This window comes from Camelus bactrianus, chromosome 34 (assembly GCF_048773025.1).
Source record: "Camelus bactrianus isolate YW-2024 breed Bactrian camel chromosome 34, ASM4877302v1, whole genome shotgun sequence".
In the NCBI taxonomy this organism is placed as follows: Eukaryota; Metazoa; Chordata; class Mammalia; order Artiodactyla; family Camelidae; genus Camelus; species Camelus bactrianus.
Window position 1 is genome coordinate 3,366,850 of NC_133572.1, and position 22,316 is coordinate 3,389,165.

Here is a 22,316-nt window from a genome sequence, read left to right on the forward strand (position 1 = left end):
CCCTACACCCCCAGAGTCGCGGGTTAACGCAAACGTCGTAGGACCGGACGGGTCTGGCTGGCCGCCCTGCCCTCCAGCCTCAAGTCAGACTAACCGCAAGCCCGGGCGGCGGCCCCCGTCTCTGCCCGGAGCCCCGGGGACTGGCTAGCCCGGGCACGATCCGCCCCCGGCCCCGGGGCGGGGCCGCACGCACCTGCCGCGCGCCAATCACCGGCCGGCGCGCAGGGGCGCACGCGCCACGGCCCTGGGCGGGGCCTCGTCGCGCTCCAGTCTCTGCGACTTGCCGGCCTCCCTCCGCCCTGATTGGCCATCCGGGAGTGACGTGGAGGCTGCCTCGGCCTATGGCAGCGGAGCCGGCCGGCGGCGGGTGCGGAAGCGGTGCGGCGAGCGCAGTGCGGGCGCGGGGCGCGGGGCGCGGGGCGCGGTGCGAGGACGGCGGGCGCGGCCTTGGCTTCGCTCCGTGCGGGCGCCGGCGGGATGACGCGCTTCGCTCTGACCGTGGTCCGGCAGTGAGTATTACCGACGCGGGCCGCCCTCTCCCCTCCGTGGAGCGCTGCGGGCTGGGCGGAGGGACCGAGGGTCTGCGCCCTCGCCCTGCCCGACCCGCTGGCTCCCCCCAGACCCGGCCCGGCGGTTCTCTAGGTGTTTTCCACCGGCTGCCCGCTTCCGGCCTGTCCTGCCCCGGCGACGCCGAGCAGGAAGGCAGGTGTCGGGTGTCCGTCCCGCTAGAGGACAGGGAGGTCTGGAGGAGTCAGTGGTCAAGGTCCCCAGCCGCCGGTGGCAGCTGGAGCAGGACAGCCCTGTCCCCGCGCTCCTCCGGCACCGTGTCACCTCCCAGCCGGTCCACAGGGGCTTGCAGGATGCAGGACGGCCCGAGGCCGACGTTCCCGATCCTGGTTCTGCGCCCGCTCGGTCCCTGCCGTCCCCTTGGACCCCTCGTTGGCAGGGCAGTCGGTCCCCCAGGCTCGGGTCTGAGATTGACGTCTTGCCACAGAACTTACGTCGCTGGAGGAGGAAATTGGGCCTCGCCATTCTCAGCCGCCGGCATCACCGCGTAACGTTACCTGGAGCTAAATGCTAACATGTCTTTACGTCTCTTCCTTTTTCCTTCTCAACACTTACTTGCCCAATGTTAAGGGGAAGTGAAATTCAGGACGGCCAGGAGCACAGATTTCTCAAGCAAGATAGGCGTAGGTCAGAATCTGGAACCTGGGCTTCCTATAACCGAGTGAATCGTTACGACCTCAGCTTCCTGATTCATAAAATGGGCGTGGTGATAGGACCCAGCTCACTGGGTTAGTGTGCCGGTTAAACGGCAGAAGGGTAAAGTGTGTAGCACGATGGAGGGGGAGGAATATATCTGAGGATTACGTAACTTTTATTTCTATAAAGACAGCGCTAATGCAGATGCCGTTTGGCCTCCAGTGCGTGTGTAGTTAGTGGGCCAGCATTCTGACAGTGTGAGTCAGAGGCCTGGGTCACAGGTGACTGAGTAGCGCCTGTGACTCTGCGGAGCTTGCAGGGAACACCAGTGTGGACCACCCTTGTAAAGCCGACTTGAGCTGCTGTCTGTTTTGTGCTGTTCTTCCTTTATAGGAAGAGCATCTTGGCCATTGCCTGAAGTTGTCCCTTCAGGATTCTCGGGATTTTAATGGCTGAACTAGAAATCAGGTTCCTCTCTCTCTACCTCATGCCTCTCCATTTTATAGAATCCCTGTGGTTATAGAATGACCGTTGTGTGACCTACTTAAGGTCAGACAGCCAATCAGTAGCAGAACAGGAACTGGAGCCCCGATTCCCCTTTCTTCTAATGTTAGAGCACTTTCTGGATGCCTTGACCCAGTGTCTCACACATGATCGAAGCTCAGAGATCATGGAAAGCCTGGGCTAAACCACCCCTTGAAAAATAAGGTTTTATTTAGATTCTTCATAGATCATAGTTGTATGAATGTGGATTTTATCCCCTCCCTCCTTCTTAAAAGGCTTAATTTTTAAAATTGATTCCTCTTAGAAATCATATGAGAAGTTAATTAAAAATAAGTCTTAATAAATTATCATGTGCCAGGCACCGTTGTAATTAAAGTCTGACAACAACCTGGCGAGGCAAAGAGGGCCTCTCAGTTCCCAAGGGAGGAAACAGACAGGGCAGGTGACTTGCCTCAAGTCACACGGAGAGTTGGGGAGGCGGGGTTTAAAACGGGGGGCGGGGAAGGGGTGGGTAGGACTGCCACCCTGCTTACCTGTCCTGCTCCCTGCCCTCCCCCGTTTTACTGAGAGAAAACCTAGTGTTTGTAGGTTGCTTGAGTATCACCAGCCATTTTACAGGTTATTTTTTAAATTTCTCCTAATAACAGTTGTGCAGAGTGGCAAGAAAGCTTTGCTTTGTTTTATACATGACAAAGTGCAGAGAAGGTATTGAAATAATTGGTAGGGTTATGGCTGGAGCTTCAGAGTTTTCCAAGCTAGAAACTGATGATTCTTTCAGGAGAACAGTTTCCACCTTGATTGATCACCGCCAGAATTAAATACAATGACTCTTACTGGAATCAGCAAGACTGAATCCTTTAGTGTAAAATTGGGAATGTATGCTGAGCTTTCTATTGCCTGATTCTGTATAACTCTGAGATAGTCAAATGCTTTGAAACTGATAGCATGATCAGTATTTTGGGGGTTGTTTTTGGGGAGTGGGGAGGGGGGAGGTAACTAGGTTTATTTATTTTTAATGGAGGTGCTGGGGATTGAACCCAGAACCTCGTGCATGCTAAGCATGCGCTCTACTGCTGAGCTATTCCCTCCCTGCCGTGATCAATGTTTTTCAGAATTGGATAATTTTATTGAGCAGTGCTGCTTCCAATAATGCACAGACTTTTAAAATGCCATTCAAGTTTAACCACGTCCTTTATGACTCTTGTGCTGTTACTGAGTGTGTGTTGATCCTCATCTTCATAATGGGGAGAGAGTACCAGTGTGTGTCATTTTTGGAACAGATTTCAAACTTCAAGTCCACTAAGCCTACTGAACTGTAGCTGCTCGTGATCCTACAGCAGCATTGTTGAGAACCGCAGTCACTTGTCATCTCTGCCACCTGCACAGCACGTTGAAGACCCCGGTTCCCCTGAAATGTTGTTCGTAGGTGTTTGCAATTCGTTGCCTGCACGACCATCCCACTCCACTTGCATTTTTAGCCAGCTCTTTCAGAATTGTTACAAACTAAATTTAATCTACTCTTAATTACTTAAAGATGATGAGTTAGTACAGTTATTGACAGCCAAACTCCTTTGTTTTGTCTTCCTCTGCCTCTGTTGGCAGTTACTTAGTTTTTGTTGGATGCTGATCATCGTTCCGTTTGTTAATGAAGCAGGCAAAATGAACATCGTAGCATCTGTAAACTTGTATAAAGCTATATGCGGTTGTTATGTTCCTGCGATATTTGTTTTCTGGGAATAGGATTGATTCATTGGGAGAGACAGCAACTCAGACTGATCTGTATCTAGACAAAAATACAACGTGGACTGGATGTTTTACGTTTCTGTCCCCAAACCATTGAGTGAAAGTCTCCATATTACTAGCCCTGGAGATCTGTGTTTTCACGTGGATTAATTGGTGTGGAGGGGTTAGAATGAAGCCACATTCATGGTTGAACATCAGGAGCGTACACTCCACTTCCATGCACACCAAAGCATGTACATTTTGAAAACCTGCCCCAGATGTACACTGATTTCCCATGACTTGTCTCTTGTGGCAAAACGAGTACTTGTCCACTGAATTTGAATTCTTTAAAAGGATGTGATCGGGAAATTGAGCTTCCTGTATGATTTTTCTAAAGAAATGCCTTAGAGTATCAACCAGAACTAACAAAATAAAATGTCTTTTTAAGTAAAGGACAGCGTGATAATCTACAAGATGAACGCTGCATATTTGCAGGACTATAAATGGCTGGTCATGAGACTTGCCTTGGCATCAGCGTTTGGATGCTTGCAGAGCCGGGTGTCTGTTCTGGAAACGAATCGCACTGCAGATTTTTAAAATGAGCGGAGTTATTCCTGACTCCTTCAAAATGCACTCCTCTGACCTTTCCGCTCCTTCCACCTCCCTAACCTGGTGCAGCCACCTGCTCTTCTTTCCCACTTTCAGAACAAACTAACTTTAAACAGTTGCTTCAAGGAGTCACACAAACCTCCTGATAAAGCTGATAAAAGCTGTAAAGCTAAATGTTTATGTACATTTTTGGGAAAAAAATCCATTTCTAGATTCCTACTCTATAATGTTTATAAAGTCATTTGAAAGCAAAAAAAAAAAAAAAAAAAAAAGCCCTACAGAATGCCAGTGTTTGTTACTAATGCAGTAACGCCAGTGGCCATTTCTGCTGACTTAAAGGACACCTTCTACTGTGTTACAGCTGTTTTTTCTCCTTTTGCTGAAAATGGTGTGAACAGTGGAGGGTGGTCTCTGCTTTCATACCCATTTCACATGATTCTGAATGAGTTTTGGAGCATAAGGCATCTTTTATTGACGTTAACCTCGAGAATGGTAATACTGCAAGCCAGTGGCACGTAGTTCTGTGAAATTTCATTTCGTTGTCGTGTATTTTTTTAAGCCAGTACATCCACATGTTTAGAAACAGAACAATTCTCCCAAGTTTTCCTGTCCTGACACCCCACAGGTGACCACACTGATAGTTTCCTGTGTGTCCTTTCAGTGTCTCTGTGCAAATCCAAATGTTTATTGTGTCTTACTTTTTCTAAAAAGCTAGCAATCTTTGTTTAGGATTCTGCACCTTGCTTTTTCTACTGAGTAAGTCTTGGTGATCTTTCTCTGTCTTTTCAAAAATCATTCTTTCCAGGGGACACGGTTACATAGAATTCCACTAGGTATATATTCCACTGGTGATTTGTTAAAGTAACCAGTTCCTGTTAAAGGGCATTTAGGTTATTTACCGTCTTTTGTTAGAAATACACTGTAACAAATGTTCTTTTAAATATAGGTGAATGCAGACATTTCCAGTAATAGGGCTACTGGGTCAAAGGGTAAACAGACTTGTCATTTTGATAGCTATTTCCAGATGACCTTCCATCCACAGAGGACGTGCACGGGGCTTCTGTTATTTCCCAGGGTTTCCTCCAGGTTCCAGGCATGTTAGGGAGATACCGCCTCTGGCTGTGCCTTTAAGGAGCTGGACGCAGGGTAGCCGCACAAGTACGAGTGTGAGCTGGTGCCCAGATGAGAACTCACGGCCGCGGTGCCGGTAAAACGGGAGCGCGGAGCTGGGGTGCTTAGTTGGGATGGGTGGACACGGAGTGGGGCCGGGAGGGAAGGCTACCTCCGGAGCAGGGTGGCTATGTTGGGTGTTCAGGAAGGAGAAGGCGCTGGCCAGGTGCCCAGGCTGTGTTACAGCGAGCCCTGCAGGGACCCTGAGACACGCTCACGTTGAGAACCACCGCTCTAGGTGACGTTGACAGATGGCCGTTTTTGTAAACAAGGGGCGAGATTCCAGGCAGAGACCTGAGTTTGTGATTCTGTCCTGGAGGTCTGATGACGTTCCTTTCCGGATCTTAGTGAATCAATCCCATGTGAGATTTTTTTTCTTTTTAAACCTGTGCTTCACTTTAAAACAAAGCAGGAGAGATGAGCCTTTCATAGTAATCAGGGAAATACAAATCAAAATCAAGGCGAGGTAAACTGTTTGGGTTCCAGGTAGGCACGAATCAAAAACTTAACATTCCTGAGTGATGGTGAGGCTGTGCACCACTGTGGAGTGGTGCTAATTGGTACAACCTCATTGGCATCATCTAATCAAGCCGAATATTTGCACACCCTCTGGCCTAGAGGTTCTAGTGCCAGGTATCCATCACTAGGCAGAATCTTTAGTTCAAGGATCAGAGAGGTTGGGCTTTGTAGGCCAGACAGTCTGTCTGAGCAGCTCCATTCCACCACTACAGTGTGAAAATAGTCGTAAACAATAATTAGACATAGGGTGTGACTATTCCAATAAAACTTGGCTTACAAAGAGTTGTTTACCAGTTCTCGAGTGGATCTCAAGCACTCACGTGCACTAGCATCACTTGGTGGGGTTATTAAGACCCAGATCGCTGGGCCCCCACCTCGGAGTTTTCTGGTTCAGTGTGTCTAGGGGCAGGTGGGGCCTGAGACTCCGCATTTCCAACAAGTTTCCAGGCAGTGCCAGTGGTGCCACGCCGAGGACCAGGCTTTGAGAACCCCTGCTCTAGGTTTGGCTGCGTTCTGTACAGACACGTTCATGGCAGCACGGCCCCAAACTGGAAACGTGCGAAGTGTCTGTCAGCAGTGGACCATGTAACACATTGTGGTAAATTCTGACAGCGGAGTTTACACAGTAACAAGAATGCAAGTACAGCTACTCTCAACACTGATGTATCTCACAAAATGTTGAACAAAAGAAGCAACACAGAAAACCACATGTGGCAAGAAGCAGTTCATTATCAAGTTCAACAGCAGGCAGTCACCTGCACTGCACACTGGTAGGGAAGCTCTGGGGGAAGGCAGGCACCTGACCAGGCCAACGTCCTGGTAGTGGACCCCCTGGGGAGGGAGGACACTGTTATGGAAGGGATGGGTCCAGGGTCCCCTGGGGAAGGAGGACGTTGTGATGGAAGCAGATGGGTCCAGGAGGCTGGCAGTGATCTGTTAACTTGGGTGGTGGTACGTGACTGCTGGCTTTGTCATTATACTGTATATTGTTTATTTCACAACTTTTAAAAGATTTAAAATGCAGTAAGCTAAATCTTTGATATCTATACAGTTTGTCTGAAAATGACTTACAGATGCAACCATTTAGTGCTTCCTAAAAGCTAGGTGGTGTTCTAAATCTTTACCTGTATTCCCTCTATTACCACGAGAGTCCTGTGAGGTAGGGATTGTTATTGTCCCCATTTTACAGACGAGGAAACTGAGACCCTTGAGTTTAACTCAGCTGGTGACTACAGAGCCAGAGCAGTTTTGTTCTGGAGCCTGACACAGGGCAGCGGGGTTTCCTGTTGAGGTTTTCACCTCTCGTCCACATGGAAGGGCAGAGGTGTGGGCTGCAGACTTTTGGTTCCAAATGAGGAAACAACTTAATCTGAAGAAACCTATGTAGTGTTTTTCCCCACCACATCCAGTTCTCTGTCCAGGATACACGCGGTGCAGGGGCCGCGTTCTCCAGCATCCTCGTGTCCAGTGCCTGACCCTGTGCTCAGCATGTGAAAAGAGCTCAGAAGCTGCTACGGGATTCTCCCTGATAGCTTTTTGTGTGTTTGACTGGAGGTGTGCTCTGTTGTCCCATCTTGTCCAGGTGCCCTACCCCTCCTCCAGCCTCAGTTCAATTATTTTGTGACAGTTTCTAGTCCCGTCACTGTCCTGGTTGCTGCAGAACGGGTTTGGGTTGGTTTTCTGATCCCTCGGGGTGGGCTGCAGATAGTTCTCAGCATTGCAGGGTGGAGCAGGGTGAGCAGCTCGGGACTGGAAGGCGGGGCCGGGTCTGTAGGTCTGCGCCACCCTTGCCCTCTACTCACCCCGCCTCACGCTGGGTCACTCAGCCCCGTGGCAGACGGCCCGCTGTCATGTTTCGGTCCTGCTGCGTGTGAACGTGGTTTTGGCCAACCTGTTTATTTTAAGAAGATTATTTAACAAAAATTATATATTCATGTCATTTTATAATAGCATTTTCTATCCTCAGTTCATTTAAGATTGATCTATATATGTATTTTAATTTGGGGCAGTTTGAAGTTTTTAGCTCAACAATTAGGTGCGTAGATGATTGCAGATATTAGTTTAGAATATATTTTATTTTATTTTTAAAATTTATTTTATTTTTTCATATTTTATTTAAATATATCTATTTATTTATTTGTTAATTGAAGTGTAGTCAGTTTCCAGTGTTAGTTTCAGATATACAGCAAAGATTCAGTTACACATATACATACATTTTTTTTTTCAATTTCTTTTCTAATATGTGTCATTACAAGAAATTGAGTATAGTTCCCTGTGCTCGACAGCAGGACGCTGTTGTTTATCTGTTTTATGTATCCTACCGTGTATCTGAGAATACATTTTATTTTTACAGGTTAGATTATGCTGTCTTTACAAATATCATTACTTTTCATTGCTGATTTTTTTTCTTATTTCAAAAATAACCTAATTCGGTAATAAAGGCTTTTCCCATCTATTTCAGTGGAGAAACAAGATTTAACAGGGAGAAAATAATTCAAGGTTGGTATTCTCTGACTGTTACTTCAGCCCTCTCCTTTTGCGTTAATGTGAAATGTGGGTTAATCAGATTTGGTGGGGTCGGGTGGACCGGGGGCAGCTCTGCACTGTGAACTGGGATTACGGAATTAAAACATCTTAGTCACAGAAATAGGATCAGAGCAGATGGTAACCAAGAGGAGTAAGTCTCTCGAGTGAACTGGGTGTAAAAAAGCCTGTTCCAAGTCATGTATGGGCAGCTTCAAAGTGGCCCAGTCAGCTGATGAAAGAGTTATATTGGGTCTAGTTGTCTTAAAATATCTCTGCCCAGATTTAAAAATGATTTCATATTTGGAAACAAAGTTTGCTGGCTGGTGTTAATGGCATTTTTCTGCTAAGATAGCTTATTATTTTTAGTAGTAACGAATAAGTGGTTTAAAAAGAGGGCTCCTCACGTGGGAGGATTGTTACTTGGACAGATTCTTCCTCCCTTGTTCCGTTAATTTGGGTTCAGATCTTTTAATCTCGCTGTGACCCAGCTGGTCCGGCTTTTGTGAAGAATGTCTTGGGCGAGCTTTCAGCTGGACATGCTGTTTCTGAAGTTGGATTATACAAGCATGTATTTAGTTTGATATGACTTGGTTAGGGGCGGCTGGGGTTGCAGAAACTGCTTTTCACGCTCCGTGTGCCTGACTCCCTCTCCTGGAAACCAGTCCGATAATTAAAAGAACCTCTGTTTTCCACTGAGATGGGCCCCACTCAAAGCATCCTCTGAACTCACATCCCTAACACCTTGTCTGTGGGTCCTGCTCATCTGTTTCATTTCATTCCAAGCTGACAGTTGAACATGAATTAAAGTTTTTGTGTTCACATCCATTTTTTTAGGTTTGTTTTGTGTTCTTTCCCTAACTTTGTAAGTTAGATGCTTAATTCTTTAAGTTAGAGCCTCCTTTTTTAAAAAAGAAAGAAAGTCTTCGAGCCTTATGTGTGTCTAAGTGCCATTTTGTTGCACACCTACAGTTCTGATTTGTAGTGATCTCATAAGTATCGAGCACCAAGTATCTTAAATTTCCTTTATGATTTCATCATTGACTCCTGAGTTGCTTAGAACTGGGTTTTAAATTTCCGAATGAGGGGCCTTTTGGTTTTGTGCTTCGTCTTCTCTGACCGACTTAGGAAGCAATTGCTTTGTGTTCTGACAGTATGGTTTATTTGATGACATGTCTTTGAAATTCATTAGCATGGTCAGTTTTTATAAATCTACCACTGTATGCTTGAGAAAAGTCTATGTTTTCTCCTGGTTGGGTTTGGAGTTATATATCAAATAATCAACCGTGATTTTGTTGTTCAGATCTTCTGTACTTTACTCATTCTGTACATTTACTCATTTGCCTGAATGACCTAGGTGTCCGTTTGTGAGTGAGAGATGTTGAGTTCCCCATTGTGATGGCCAGCTCATCCTTTTAATACCTGAAATTCTGTCACCTTGTGCTTTATGTGTTCGCTTTTGTATAGTTAGAGGCTATTCTGTTAGGCACATGCAAGTTTAAAAATTGCTGTATCTTCCTGCTGAATTGGATCGCTGATTATTTACAGTGATCTTCACACTCCTTCCCAAGGCTCTTGTCATGAAGTCCTGCATTTCTGACAGTGATGTGGCTGCTTCAGCTTCAGCTTCAGCTTCAGCTTCAGCTGTGGGATTGGAATCTGCCTGTTACATATTTTCCAATCCCTTTCCTTTCATCCTTGCCATGTACTGATGTCCTAAGTGTTGCCTTGTAAATGGTAGGTAGCTAATTTTGGTTCTTTTTTAAAAAATACATTCTTTCTGTTACTTGGTGAGACTGATCTGTCCACGCTAACTCTGGTTTCTGGTGAGTTTGGACCTGTCCTTTGTGATTCTTTTCTCCGTTCTTTTTCTTCTCTCTTAGCTTTACTTCTTAAGTGCCTGTTTCTCTTTTCTGTTTCCAGCCCACTCTCACTTTCCCTACTGCCTTGAAAGAAGCCGTTTCTGTTCTTTTAATGGTTACCTTTAAATTTTTACCATTCGTACCTAATTAAGTGTATGATAAATACTCCCTCCCTAGAATACTAAGAAGTATGCGCTGTTTAGTATCTCAGTCCTGTCCTTTTTTAACCACGCGACGTAGGCATTATTATTTAATTCACTACTTAGACAGCATTCACTTAGATTTACGTGTGTATTTGCCAGTTTCTCTCCTAACCATTTCTTTTGTGTCTCAGAACTTCATTTCTGAAGCATCTCTTTGGAAAAGTCCTCTCATGTAAGTTGGTTGGTGGTGAAGATAGTCTCAGTCGATTCTATTCTAGACAACTCTGTTTTTATTCTCTTGAATCTTTTTTGGTCCAGACAGTTCTAGACGAGCAGTTCTCTTAGCTCTTGGAAGCTATCCTCTGCTGTTTTTTTTTTGGCTTCCATTGTTCCTGTTCAGAAGTCTTCTCTCAGCTGAATGGTGTCCCATGGTGGGTAGTCTGTCTTTCTCTGTCTTCTTGTTTTATTTTGGTATTCTACAGTTTCTCTTACAAAACCTAGGACTTTTTTTGTCCCTAAATAATTTATTCTGCTTGGTGTACACCATATTTCCTTCATCAGTAGATTTATGTCTTCCCTCATTTCTGTTCTCCATACTTCCTGGTCTCCATTCCGTACTTCCTGTTCTCAATTCCATGCTTCCTGTTCTCTATTCCGTACTTCTTGGTCTCTATTCCATACTTCCTGTTCTTTAGTCCATACTTCCTGTTCTCTGTTCCATACAGCTTGGTCTCTATTCCATACTTCCTGCTTTCCATTCCATACTTCCTGTTCTCTATTCCCTACTTCCTGGTCTTTATTCCCTACTTCCTGTTTTTGATTTTCTCTCTTCCTGGAGCTCCCACTGGATGTAGCTGGGAGTCCTCGTTCTTTCCTCGGTGTCTCTAAGATCCGAGACATGCTCCATCTCCTCCTGTCTGTGCCGGAAACAGCTTCGGCCCTGCCTTAGGGTTCAGTAAGCTGCTCGGCCAGTGAATCTCCCTTTCCACTGAGGGATTTCATTCTCACCTCAGCTGTTCCATTTTTCTTTATTAAAAGGTCTATTTGGTTCTTTAGAAAGCTATCTGGTTGTTTTTGATGGCTTCTTGTTGCTTATTTTTGTGATTTAGTTTATAGTCTCTGTTTTCTGATTTCCGCGTCTGAAGCATCAGTGGTTCCAGACCTGTTGTTTGTTGTTTCTGCTGACTCTCATTCACGGTGGATTGTTTTCTTGTGTGTTGAGTCACTGACTCAACTGTTGTTTGCTCTAAATGACTGGAAGGCCTTTCGGCCTTTGTTGAGAGTGGTTTGCAGTACTGAACATTCCTGAGTTTGGGCAATGGAGATAAAGAAGAACTTTTCCAAGTGATAATCCGACCACCCAGATGCAGCAGCTGAGCTGAGAACGTAAGGTCAGAGGCAGCGTTAATAAAACACGCTGGTGAAGTGATGGGTGAGCGTGAGCGGGGACCTCGGGACAGTGTCACCAGCACCCGGTTCCCATCAGGCAGATATTCTTCTGAGCCTTTATGGGATCATAGCTTAATTTTACTTGCTTTCAATTCTCTGAAAAGTTGTCTGCAAAAGTACTTAAGGAAATCTTTTAATAAAATAATAGATAAATGCTATTTTGTATTTTGTATTCTCTTACATAAGATTTTTATTCGCATCCTTTGTATATATACATGTGTATATTTGAATGCTACTTTTCCTTCTCAATGACCACAGGACAAGGAATAGATGAGCCTCTTTCAGAAACTGGATTTAAACAAGCAGCTGCTGCTGGTATATTTCTTAATAACGTGAAGTTTACTCATGTTTTCTCCAGTGACCTCATGAGGACAAAGCAGGTAAGTTTAGAGTCAAGGTTTAAGCTCTCAACACTTGTAACCTTGAAATATTTGCTCCCAGAGTCTGTAGGGGATTAAATCATCCGCACACATCGTCCCCAGTCCCCTTCTCTCTGCTGACAGAACTTATTTCTTCTCTTTCCACTTTACTTTTATACTTTATTTTGGTAATTTTTAAACTAGAGTAGCCTGGGGAAAATGTCTAACAAAATGCCTGAGAAAGGCGAAGAGGGTGTCGTGAGAAACAGCCAGTGGAAACACCACAGAGACGTCAGCTATTGGAACCCAGGTACATTTTAGCAAAGAACTGTGTTACTGTAAAACACGACAGACTTGCATGAAGTATCTTTAGGGCATAGATTACTGTAAAAATGGCCCCAGAGATTTAGAGAAGAACCAGATCAACTTCTAAAAGCTCAGTGGAAGGAGACTTTTGTGACATCCATGAGGGAATAACAGGTTTGGAATGTAGCCCCCCCGCCCCCCCGAACAGCTAGAAAACGGGACAAAATGTGCGCAGCTGTTTTCAGATGTTGGTCTTGAGGCGGTGTGGGCTGCCGTCCCCAAGCAAGGTGAGCCCTCTGTTGTCCTGGCTTTCCGGCCAAGGCAATCCCCCGACTGGTGGAAGCCAGAGAGAACCCGGCAGTCTCAGTGAATTCGGGGGACAAAGCTTTATCATGTAATGTTTTTTGTCTTTTATTACAGCCTTTGTTTTAAAACCTACTTTGTCTGATCTGCGTGTAGCCACTCCAGCTCTTTTTTCCATTTCCATTTGCATGCAGTATCTTTTCCCACCTTTTTGCAGTCTGTGTGTGTCCTTTCTTTGGAAGCGAGCCCCTTGCGGGCAGCCCGTGCGTGGGTCTTGGTTTTTCCGTGCACTCGGCCCCTCTGCGTCTGTTCGGCGCGCCGAGTGCCTCTGCGTGTGGAGTCGCTGTCCGTAGGTACGGACTTAGTGCTGCTTTGCTCGTTGCTTGCCGGCTGTTTCTGCAGTTTCCCTTTGTTCCTTTCTTCCCTCTTTCTCTCCCCTTGTGGTTTGGTGGTTTTCTTTAGCATTGTGTGTAGACTCCTCTCTCATTCTCCATTGTGTCATTAGTGTAAGTTTTTCTGTGTGGTTGCTGTGAAGTTCACACGTGGCGCCCTGTGTAAGTAGCAGCCAGCTTTAAAGCTGGTAGCAGCTTAAATCTGAACACATTCCACAGCTTTTCTTTCTCCCTCTCCCCACGTGTTTATACCGCTTCTGACACATTTTACAGCTTTTTTGTTTTATGCATCTCTTAACTAATTATTGTAATTTTGTGGCTTTCTGTCTTTCAGCCTCTTCATCTTTGTTTTATAAGTGATTGATCCACTACCTTTGTTACATATTTACCTTTTCCAGTGAGATTTTTACTTTCAAATGTTTCCTTATTTATTAGTACCGTTTCTCTCCAGCTTGGAGAGGCCCCTTTCACATTCCCTGCAGGGCTCGTTAGGGGGCGATGGCCTCGTTCAGCCTGTTTATCTGGGGGGTCCTTGGTCTCTCTGTCAGTTCTGAGCGATACCCTTGCTGGGTGCACAATTCCCAGCACCCTGAGTATGTCCTGCCCCCACCCTGGCCTGTAATGTTTATGCTGGAAAATCTGCTGAGAACCTTACGGGGTTTTCCTTGCGTGTAAAGAAGTTTTTCTCCTGCTGCTTTTCGGGGTTCTCTCTGTATCCTTGATGTCTACCTTTCTAATTGTCACGCGTCTTGGCGTGCGTCTCTTTGGACTTTCCTTTTTCGGAAGGAGTCTCTGGGCTTCCTGCACCAGGATGTCTGCTCCCTCCCCTACATGAGGGGAAGTCTTAGCCAGTATTTCTCTAAAAAATTTTCTGATCACCTCTCTCTTCTCCTGAGACCGCTGCAACACACGTGTCAGTGCACTTGATGTTGTCTCGGAGGTCCCTTAAGGTATTTGCACTTTTAAAAATTCTGCATTTCGCTGCTCTGTTTGGTTTTCCAGGTCGCTGACCTCTTCTACCTCATCCCGTCTTCTTTTGAGCACCTCTGGCGTGTTTTCCGGTTCAGCTATAACTCCTGTTTGGTGCTCTCTTCCATTCGCCTTCCCTTTGCTGGAGTTCTCGCTGTGTTCATTTGTTGTTCTCTCGAGTTCAGGGAGCGTCCCTGTGACCGTTGCTGTGAGCTCTTTAGCAGGTAGATTGCTCATCTCCATTTGGTTTAGTTCTTTTTCTGAGGTTTTATCTTTTTTTTTTTTTTTTTTTTGATTGGAACATGCTTTTCTGTCTCCTCATTTTGACTGATCTCTGTGTTTGTTTCTGTGTGTTAGACGCATCAGCTGTCTCTCCCAGTCTTGCAGGAGTGGCGTATGTAGGCAGTGTCCTGTAGGGCTCAGAAGCACGGCCCGTCTGGCCACCAGTGCGAGGCAGTCCAGGGACGGCCCTGTGTGGGCTGCGCACACCCTCCAGGTGTGCTGGGCCACGGCTGCCGTGGGTGCTGATGGCAGGGCTCTCAGCCGGGCTGACGGCTTGGGTTGGGAATTCCAGAGTGGCGCCTACTAGGGTTGGCGTTGGCAGGGTAGCCCGAGGTCACACAAATGGCTCCCAACAGTGACTCAGTCCCTGGGGGTTGTCCCAGCTGGCTCCTGCCCCTCTGGCAGATGCTTCAAGATTAGTAAGTGGGTTTCCTTCACATGTGGTCCATGTGCTTTCACTCTGTGGTTTTTGCTCTGGTTTTTGGATTGAGTGAGTTTGTGAACTGGCTGTTTCAGAGCAGATTTTTGGTTCCGTGCACCTCTGCAGTTTTCCTGGACTTGTTCCCTATTGGTTCAAAGCCAGAGGTTTGGGGGGCTCCTATCTCCTATGCAGTGGTTGGGGTGCCTGGCATGGAACTTGAATCCCTGGCTCCTCCAGGAGGGAGTGGTACCCGCTGACCCCTCCCCGTTGTGGCCTGCTGTCCTGGTTGTGGGCTTTCCTTGGCGAGCGCCCTCTGTCCTCCTCTCTGCCCCTCCTGTCCTACTCCATGCTGTCGTTTTACCCCTTGTTGGGGAGGCGCTGTCCATCCAGTTTTCACGTCCCTTTCCAAGGACATTATCCCATGTGTAGTTATAGCTGTGCTGTCCTTGCGAGGAGGTGAGTTCAGGACCCTCTGCCACCGTCTGGAACCCTCCCGGAAGGATGGTTTTTACGAGAGAAGGAACAGTTCTCTTTTGATTTGCAGACCGTGCATGGGATTTTGGAGAAGAGCAGATTTTGCAAAGATATGACAGTAAAATATGACTCAAGACTGCGGGAGAGGGTAAGTAATCCAGCGACATACTATCCTTTACCGTAAGTCATCGGTAAACCACTCAGTTTATCCTTCGACTAAAGCTTGAAGGTGTTCCAGCCAGGGATGTGAAATCAGCTAATCTGTTAGGACTCTCCTGTGTGACAGTCTTACTCTCATAGATTGTGTCTCATTTAATTATTAAAATCATAAGAGAGAGGCATCTCGAATTATAAAAAGCAAGGGATGCTTGCAAGACCTTAGTGCAGAAGAGTTTACAATAAAAGTGTGACGTTATCTCCCCGGCCTCCCAGTCCTCCCTGCTAACTGTAGGCGTGAATAGACTTTTTTGATGTCAGTCGTAGTACCAGCGATGGGTCTTCCTGAAGCTGTGATTTAGTTAAAACCATACGGCACTTTTAGGTCTGAGATTTCACCCCAAGTCCCCTCCTGGAGCAGTGCTTTGGGGATGCTCTGTGACACCGCCGGGTGAGCGCTTAGCCTCCCTGCCAGCCCTGTGCGCGCTCCTCCACCTGGGGAGGGAGGGAACAGGATGGCTAGGGCGTCTCTGAAGAGCTGCTTTGCATCGCTTGCGTGTGTTCTCTGTTATAGTTCAACCTAGACGCTAGGGCTCTGGTGTAAATGCTCCTCGGAAAGGCCCACTCTGTGCCCAAGAACCAATGCTCAAGTGTTGTTAAAGAAAAGTGTTCTGAGTTCAGTGGACCCTGGACACGCAGTAGGAGGGCGCGTCGTCGTGGGCCGGCCGCGCCTGCTCCTCTGCCGTCTCCCGAGCAGCGTCGTGCTCTCCCATCCAGATGCCCTGCGGCCGCTTCCGGCCAGTGGGGCTCCGCGCCCTGCTCTGCCCGGTTGCTGACACCATTCTCCGCTGTTCCCTGTGTCCCACGCTGCATGTCTTGTCATCCGGTCCCTCCTCCGAGTAGCACCCGAACCCTTCATCTCAACGAACCCACTGCTGCCCTCCTGTGGCAGCTCAGGGCTGCCTGCCGCCTGGATCCCTGGGACGGGGGTTCTCCTGCTTTCTGTCTTGCTCCCCCTTTTCCGGTCTAGTCTGCCCGCTGCGGCCAGAGTGATCTTTGCAAGCTCTGGTGGCCGCGTGCCTGTATGAAACAGCTCGCTCCTTCTCTCTGACCCGCAAGAGGCTGCCGTGAGTCTAACCTGGCTTTTGCGCGCTGCAGGGTCTGCTCTGCTGCCTCCTTCCTTTCCCCTTGTGCTTGGAGCCCGGGCTTAGCCTCACAGTAGCCGTGTTTGCTCACCACGTTCTGCCGCTGTTCCAAGAGCTGCGAGCTTCAGGTTTGGTCATCTTCACAAGAACCCAGGGCTGGAAGGTGTCAAAACCTCGTTCTTTAACCCCCACTTTACAGAAGCAAAACTAAGGCACCCAGAGGCCGAGTCCACGCCCAGGGCCACAGAGCTCGTCTGTGGCAGAGTTCAGGTTCAGATCGAGGCCTCCGGGCCCGTGTCCATGCTCCGGACCGCTGGTCACGTGCTTCTTGCCAGGTCTTCTTGGAGTTGCCCGAACGCCCCGTGCTCTGTCCTCGCTGAACCCCCGCCTCTGCACTCTGCTCTGCCTGAAATGCCTGCTCCCCAAACCCAGCCACCTTCCGCCCCCGGAGGCAGTGGCCCTCTGTGATCTCCCAAGTCTAGATTCGACATCTTGCCCTCTGTGTCCAAGCCGTCTCTGGTTCTCCCCATCACGCCCTTGGCCGCTTGCATTTAGATTAGCCCCCTGGCGCATGCCGCAGCCTCAGCATGGGGGTGCCCCGTGTCACTGCTGTCCTGTCCCCCCTCCCTGGCCTCCTCGCCTGACATGCTCCGGCATAGCATCCGGGGCCTTTAACAAACGGCTGTTTCCATTCTTGTAAAAACGAAGCAAGTGGAGGTTTTCATGGCCCTCTGTATGGAGGCTGCTCCAGGTGCAGCTGAGGTGTAAGAACTTGGACTTGAGGGTTGGAAGAGCAGCTGGCGAAGGTGCATGTGTTCTTATAAAAAAGTAATACTTCATGATTGCGCTTGTATCTGAGGTGGTGTTAGAATCTTTTGGCATCATCAGTGCAAACCATATGTAATTGTTTGTGTCTTTAAATATTTTTTTATGCAAGTAATCCGTTGTCCCTGTAGGGAATTAATAGTTAAGAACACTTCCGGAGAAAAGTAACAATTCCTGCCACACACACACCCCGAATGTTGCAGTGTGTGTGCTCCTTACTTTTCCATCTTTCTTTTTATTTGTGTCTGTCTGTCTGTCTGATTGTGCATATATTTTTCTAAATGCTCTCCTACTTGTTTTTTAACCAACTTTTCTCCCTCGCCGTGTGTTTCGGTGCCCGCAGATGCACTTCGCTATGACCCCTGATTAACGGCTCCGTGCTGTCCTGCTGCGCTGATACCGCATCGTGTACTTGACCAAGCTACTGCGCACCTAGCTTAGGACGTCCAACTTGTGACTAGATTTTCCACTGACATATATAATGTTAAAATAAACGTCTTTGTAGTTAATTCTTTGTACACATGTGTAATACATTTCCTAGAAATGGAATCACCGAGTGTGCACTTTTTCAAAGGCTTTTGTGCTTATTGCTAAATTCCCTTCCAGAAAAGCTGTGCAGCGGATAGCCCCACGAATGATGCAGGGGAGAATCTCTGTCACGTGGACACTGGCTGTTAGTGATCTCTCTGGCCTTCCAATTTAATGTCTTGTGAAAGGTGCCATTTTAATTTTCACACTGCAGGTTCCTGATGAGGTAGACTTCCCGTGTTTCCTGGCCGTTTGTATTTCCTTTGTGGCCTGTGTCCCATGCTAAGGGTCAGTTTGATAGACCCTAAAAAGCTGATGAGCTTCAAGGTCATGTGGATCTGGATTTGCGTTTTCTCCAAGGAGACTTGAGCAAGTGAGCAGAAGGGACTAGGCCTGTTCCCCAGATGACTGTCATGAAACTGTCACAGATGTGCCCTGAACTGTCCTGCAGACTCACGTGAGGCCCTTCTGTCTTTTGGATCGTTGCAGAAATACGGGGTTGCAGAAGGCAGGCCGCTGAGCGAGCTGAGGGCCATGGCCCGAGCGGCTGGGGAGGAGTGCCCTGTGTTCACCCCGCCCGGTGGAGAGACCCTGGACCAGGTGCGCAGTCCGGGGAGCGTCGGCGAGCTTGCCCGTGTCAGAGGGGCTGACCTCTGACTCCTTGTGTATGTGCGATGTTTCTGGATTTTAGCTCATAAGCAGTTTGAAAGTTGTCTGGCTCATTAAACAGCTCTGCGTGATACCATCTCATGACATGATCTATGGGCTTCTGTCTGCTTGTAGGTTTCCCCAGCTAGACCCGTGTGCTTTCAAGTTGGGAATCAGGAATTGTATCTTACTCATCTTTGTCCCCAGAGAGCCTTCATGGTTCCAGAAATATTGTGGGCACTCGCTCACCAGTGTCTGTGGACCTCCCGATTGAAGAGAAGTACAGAAATCATCTGGTTCATAGTACTTATAATAGAAAAAAACCCAATTGGTTATGGTTATGTTTATGTTTTAAGATAGTTGTCAATGTCACTTTATTTCACTTTTTTTTTTCTTTCCTTGTAGGTGAAAATGCGTGGGAAAGACTTTTTTGAATTTCTTTGTCAGCTGATTCTGAAGGAAGCAGGTCAGAATGAACAGTGTTCCCAAGAAGCTCCCAGCAACCATCTGGAAACTTCTTTGGCAGAGAGATTTCCTTTAGGGAATAACTGTGCCCCCAGATCCAAGTCCAAGCCCGGCGCACCGGGATTCGCGGCCAGCGTCTTGGTTGTGAGTCACGGCGGCTACTTGAAGAGCCTGCTGGGTTACTTCCTGACCGACCTGGAGTGTTCCTTCCCGGCCACTCTGAGCAGATCCGAACTTTCCTCAGTCAGCCCCAACACAGGGATCAGTGTCTTTATTGTCAGCCTGGAGGAAGGAGACGTTAAGCCGACAACCCAGTGTGTTTGTGTGAACCTCCAGGACCATCTGACTGAGGTGACTGACACGCAGTAAATTTAACTCCGCACCCACATCTAGAGACCGCGAGCCTCGGAGGGAGCGCCTCGGACTCTGTCTCCATCCTCTGCTCGTGCACTTGTGGAGACAGGTAAAAGGTGCCCACTGCACAGGTTATAAAGCTCGGGTGGTGTCAGAGCCACATAAAACCCTAAGGGAAAACCATCTGGAGTTGCTGTCTTTTGTCTGAGTACATCTGGAATTTTCCAGAGTAATTTTACCAACCTGCTCATTTATGAATCTGTATTGTAAACGGGTGAAGGAACTCAGCATTGCAAATTGGGGGATTAATCACCCTGCTACTGTGTTGTTTTTGTTTTTCCTTTTTTTTACATCAGTATTTTTCTTTAATGTCTGCAAAATCTGGCCTATTTTATTGGCTCTTGGCAAGATACTGTATTTTTTTTTTAATGGAGGTACATTGAACCCAGGACCTCGTGCATGCTAAGCACACGCTCTGCCACTGAGCTCTACCCTCCTGCCCTGTGTTTTTTTTTCCCTTACTGTCTCATCCAGTGCTCGGATGAGGGAACGGTCTGTAATTCCCACTCCGCATTTATGTGATACTGGTATTTTAAAAGTCCCTTAAATGAGGAATGCTGGTCCTCATAGCTTATGTAGAAGCAAACGACACTAAACATTAATCAGCCGCTGGGGTTGTTGGTGCTGGAGGTTGGAGACGTGGATGAACGCGGGTTACGGTTGCAGGGTCATCTCACGAGGGAGGAGTGTCATCTGATTCCGGAATTCTAAAGGAGGACTCTCTGAGCAGGAGACGAGGAAAGAGCAGATCTTTCTTACCTGACCTGAAGGATTTAGTCTGAAGAAGGCTCTAAAGGAAGCAAGCAGATGCTGGCGGACCTCGCAGCAGCCCCAGGATAAAGGAGGGGCTCCGTCGAGAAGAACTGAGCTCTGACACCCACAACGGCGGCGTTTCTATGAAAGACGCAGATGAGGGTGCCTCCTTTCCCCACCAGATGGCGCTGGAAGGAAGGGATTTTAGTGAACTTAATTCTGTGTATAAGATGGGTCGTTCTTAAGTCCTCATCTGGAAGGAAAAGTGTTTCCCATGCAGTCTGCTTTTACGTTATCATGTGGACGAATGCTGGGTGTCAGCTGACAGGCGGGTAGCGCCGAAGCTGTCAGTTAAGGCTAAAACCACTTGTTGTCACAATTTACTTTGAACATCATTTGGATCACCTGTGCAGTTCAGTGTCACCTGTCCTCCGTGTGTGCAGGGCCACCTGCCTTCTTGCTGGGAGTGGAATGGGGCATGCAACTGAGCAGGGCAAGTTCGCTGTAGATGAAACTTGAGAAAATGACCCCAAAAGACAAATAATACATGTCCACGTTCCCACCATTCAGAAGTGATCATTCCCTTCCCTACCCTGCCCTTTTTTTTTTTTTTTAAAGAAAGAACACACTGAGATGTTTGTAAAGGCCCTTTAGCCAGCTGTCACAGCCCTGTCTCCAGTTCCTGCAGAGGTGACCACCCCCGCGAGTCTGCACTCACCCATCCTTTACGTCATAAGGGAGCGGTATTGTCTTGGTGTTTTTAAAATGTCCGTAACTACCACCCAGCCGTCTGTAATCTGTATCTTCCCTTATCCCCTGGGGCGCCGTGCTGACTCGCATGGATCTGCTTGCTTGTAACCGCTGGAGTCTACTGAATAAATGTAGCACGTTTGGTTCGTTCTCCTGTTAGCGGGCGTTTCGGTATATTCAGTGTTCTCTGTTGTTTTTTGTTTGTTCTGCTTTTTAATGGTGGCCCTGGGGATTGGAGCCAGGACCTCATGCGTGCTGGGCACGCACCTGCCCCTGAGCTGCACCCTCCCCGGCTCTTCACTATTGGCCTTGGTCACCTGGCTGAGGTGGTGTGTACGAGGTTCCTTCTCAGGGAAGTGACTTTCCTTCCCGCCTTTCTTCCCGGGACCCTTTGGAAGGAAGTCACTGCTCACAGTGGGGTTTATGCTCCCTCCTTGAGGACAGTGTCCACATAAATTATTTGGAATCCTTCTGCCTGAGAGGCCGTACCCTTCTCCCCATTTATTTGTATTCAGGCAGTCATTTTGCTCTGTGAGGCTCTGAATTTTTGATTCAGTTGAGACGTGTTTGTTGGCCCCGTATGTGGCCTACGTTAACAGACTTTCCGTGTGTCACTGGAAAGGCTGTCTCCTGTGGGTGCCGGGTTCAGGGCCCTGGGAACGTACATGCTGCGAAGCTCGTGAGTCGCGCTGCTTGGGAGCCTCGAGCCCTTTGCGGCCTCCGGCCTATTGGCCGGCTCGCTCGCCGCGGGAGGGGCGCGCGCTGCCGGCGGGGGCGGGCTTGCCTTTTTCTCCCTTCAGTTTCGTCAGTTCTGCCGCCTGTGCTCTGTTCCTGTTCTAAGAGACTTCAACGTTCATGCTTTTTACGTCTTCCTCGTGACCTGGCCCTTGTGTCATTTATGAAGCGTCCCTCTTCCCCTGTGGCAGTTTTGCTGAGCGTGGCGCTCGCTCTGTCTGCCGCTCATGCGGGAAGCCCGCCGTGCTTACGCTCGCCCTTCGCGCTGTGTGTGTCTGTTACGGACTGAGTTGTCCTCTCAGACCCCGTGTCGAAGTCCCAGCCCCAGGGGGCTCAGAATGTGACTTCTGGGGGCAGGGCCTGTAAAGACACCTTTGAGATGAGGCCAGTCGGGCGAGCTCTAACCCAGCCTGGCTGCTGTCCTTAAAAGAGGAGGAAGTTCATTCACACTGAGAGACACCGGGGGTGCGTGAGCCCAGCGGGAAGACCACGTGAGGACGCGGCCGGGAGGTGGCCGCCTCTAAGCCAAGGTGAGAGGCTCGGAGGGGTGACACCTGCCGGCACCTTGACCTTGGACCCCTGGCCTCCGCAGCTCTGAGGAGAGATTCGGTGGTTTGAGCCATCCAGCCTGTGGCAGGTAGTTGCGGCAGTCCTGCCCTTCTTTTCTTTCAGGTATGTCTTTTATAG

General features: G+C 48.1%; 1 protein-coding gene across 2 annotated transcripts; it reads left to right on the forward strand.

Moving 5' to 3' along the window:
- The first annotated feature begins 355 nt into the window (after positions 1-355).
- Positions 356-21,053, forward strand: TIGAR (TP53 induced glycolysis regulatory phosphatase). 2 transcript variants are annotated; one of them, XM_074357611.1, is made up of 6 exons: positions 356-509; positions 8,189-8,226; positions 11,963-12,084; positions 15,281-15,358; positions 18,354-18,464; positions 18,918-21,053. In XM_074357611.1, the coding sequence occupies exons 1-6, from the start codon at positions 478-480 to the stop codon at positions 19,344-19,346; spliced, it is 810 nt and encodes a 269-aa protein (XP_074213712.1). In that variant the 5' UTR covers positions 356-477; the 3' UTR covers positions 19,347-21,053. The 2 variants fall into 2 exon arrangements, with proteins under 2 accessions (XP_074213712.1, XP_074213711.1); XM_074357610.1 differs by lacking the exon at positions 356-509 and adding an exon at positions 603-1,054.
- Positions 21,054-22,316: the final 1,263 nt, after the last annotated feature.

Coding starts and splice junctions, on each gene's coding strand:
- TIGAR (XM_074357610.1), top strand. CDS start 861: ATGCAGGACGGCCCGAGGCCGACGTTCCCGATCCTGGTTCTGCGCCCG. Junction 8,227..11,962: donor CAGGGAGAAAATAATTCAAG/GTTGGTATTCTC, acceptor CAATGACCACAG/GACAAGGAATAGATGAGCCT. Junction 18,465..18,917: donor GTGGAGAGACCCTGGACCAG/GTGCGCAGTCCG, acceptor CTTTCCTTGTAG/GTGAAAATGCGTGGGAAAGA.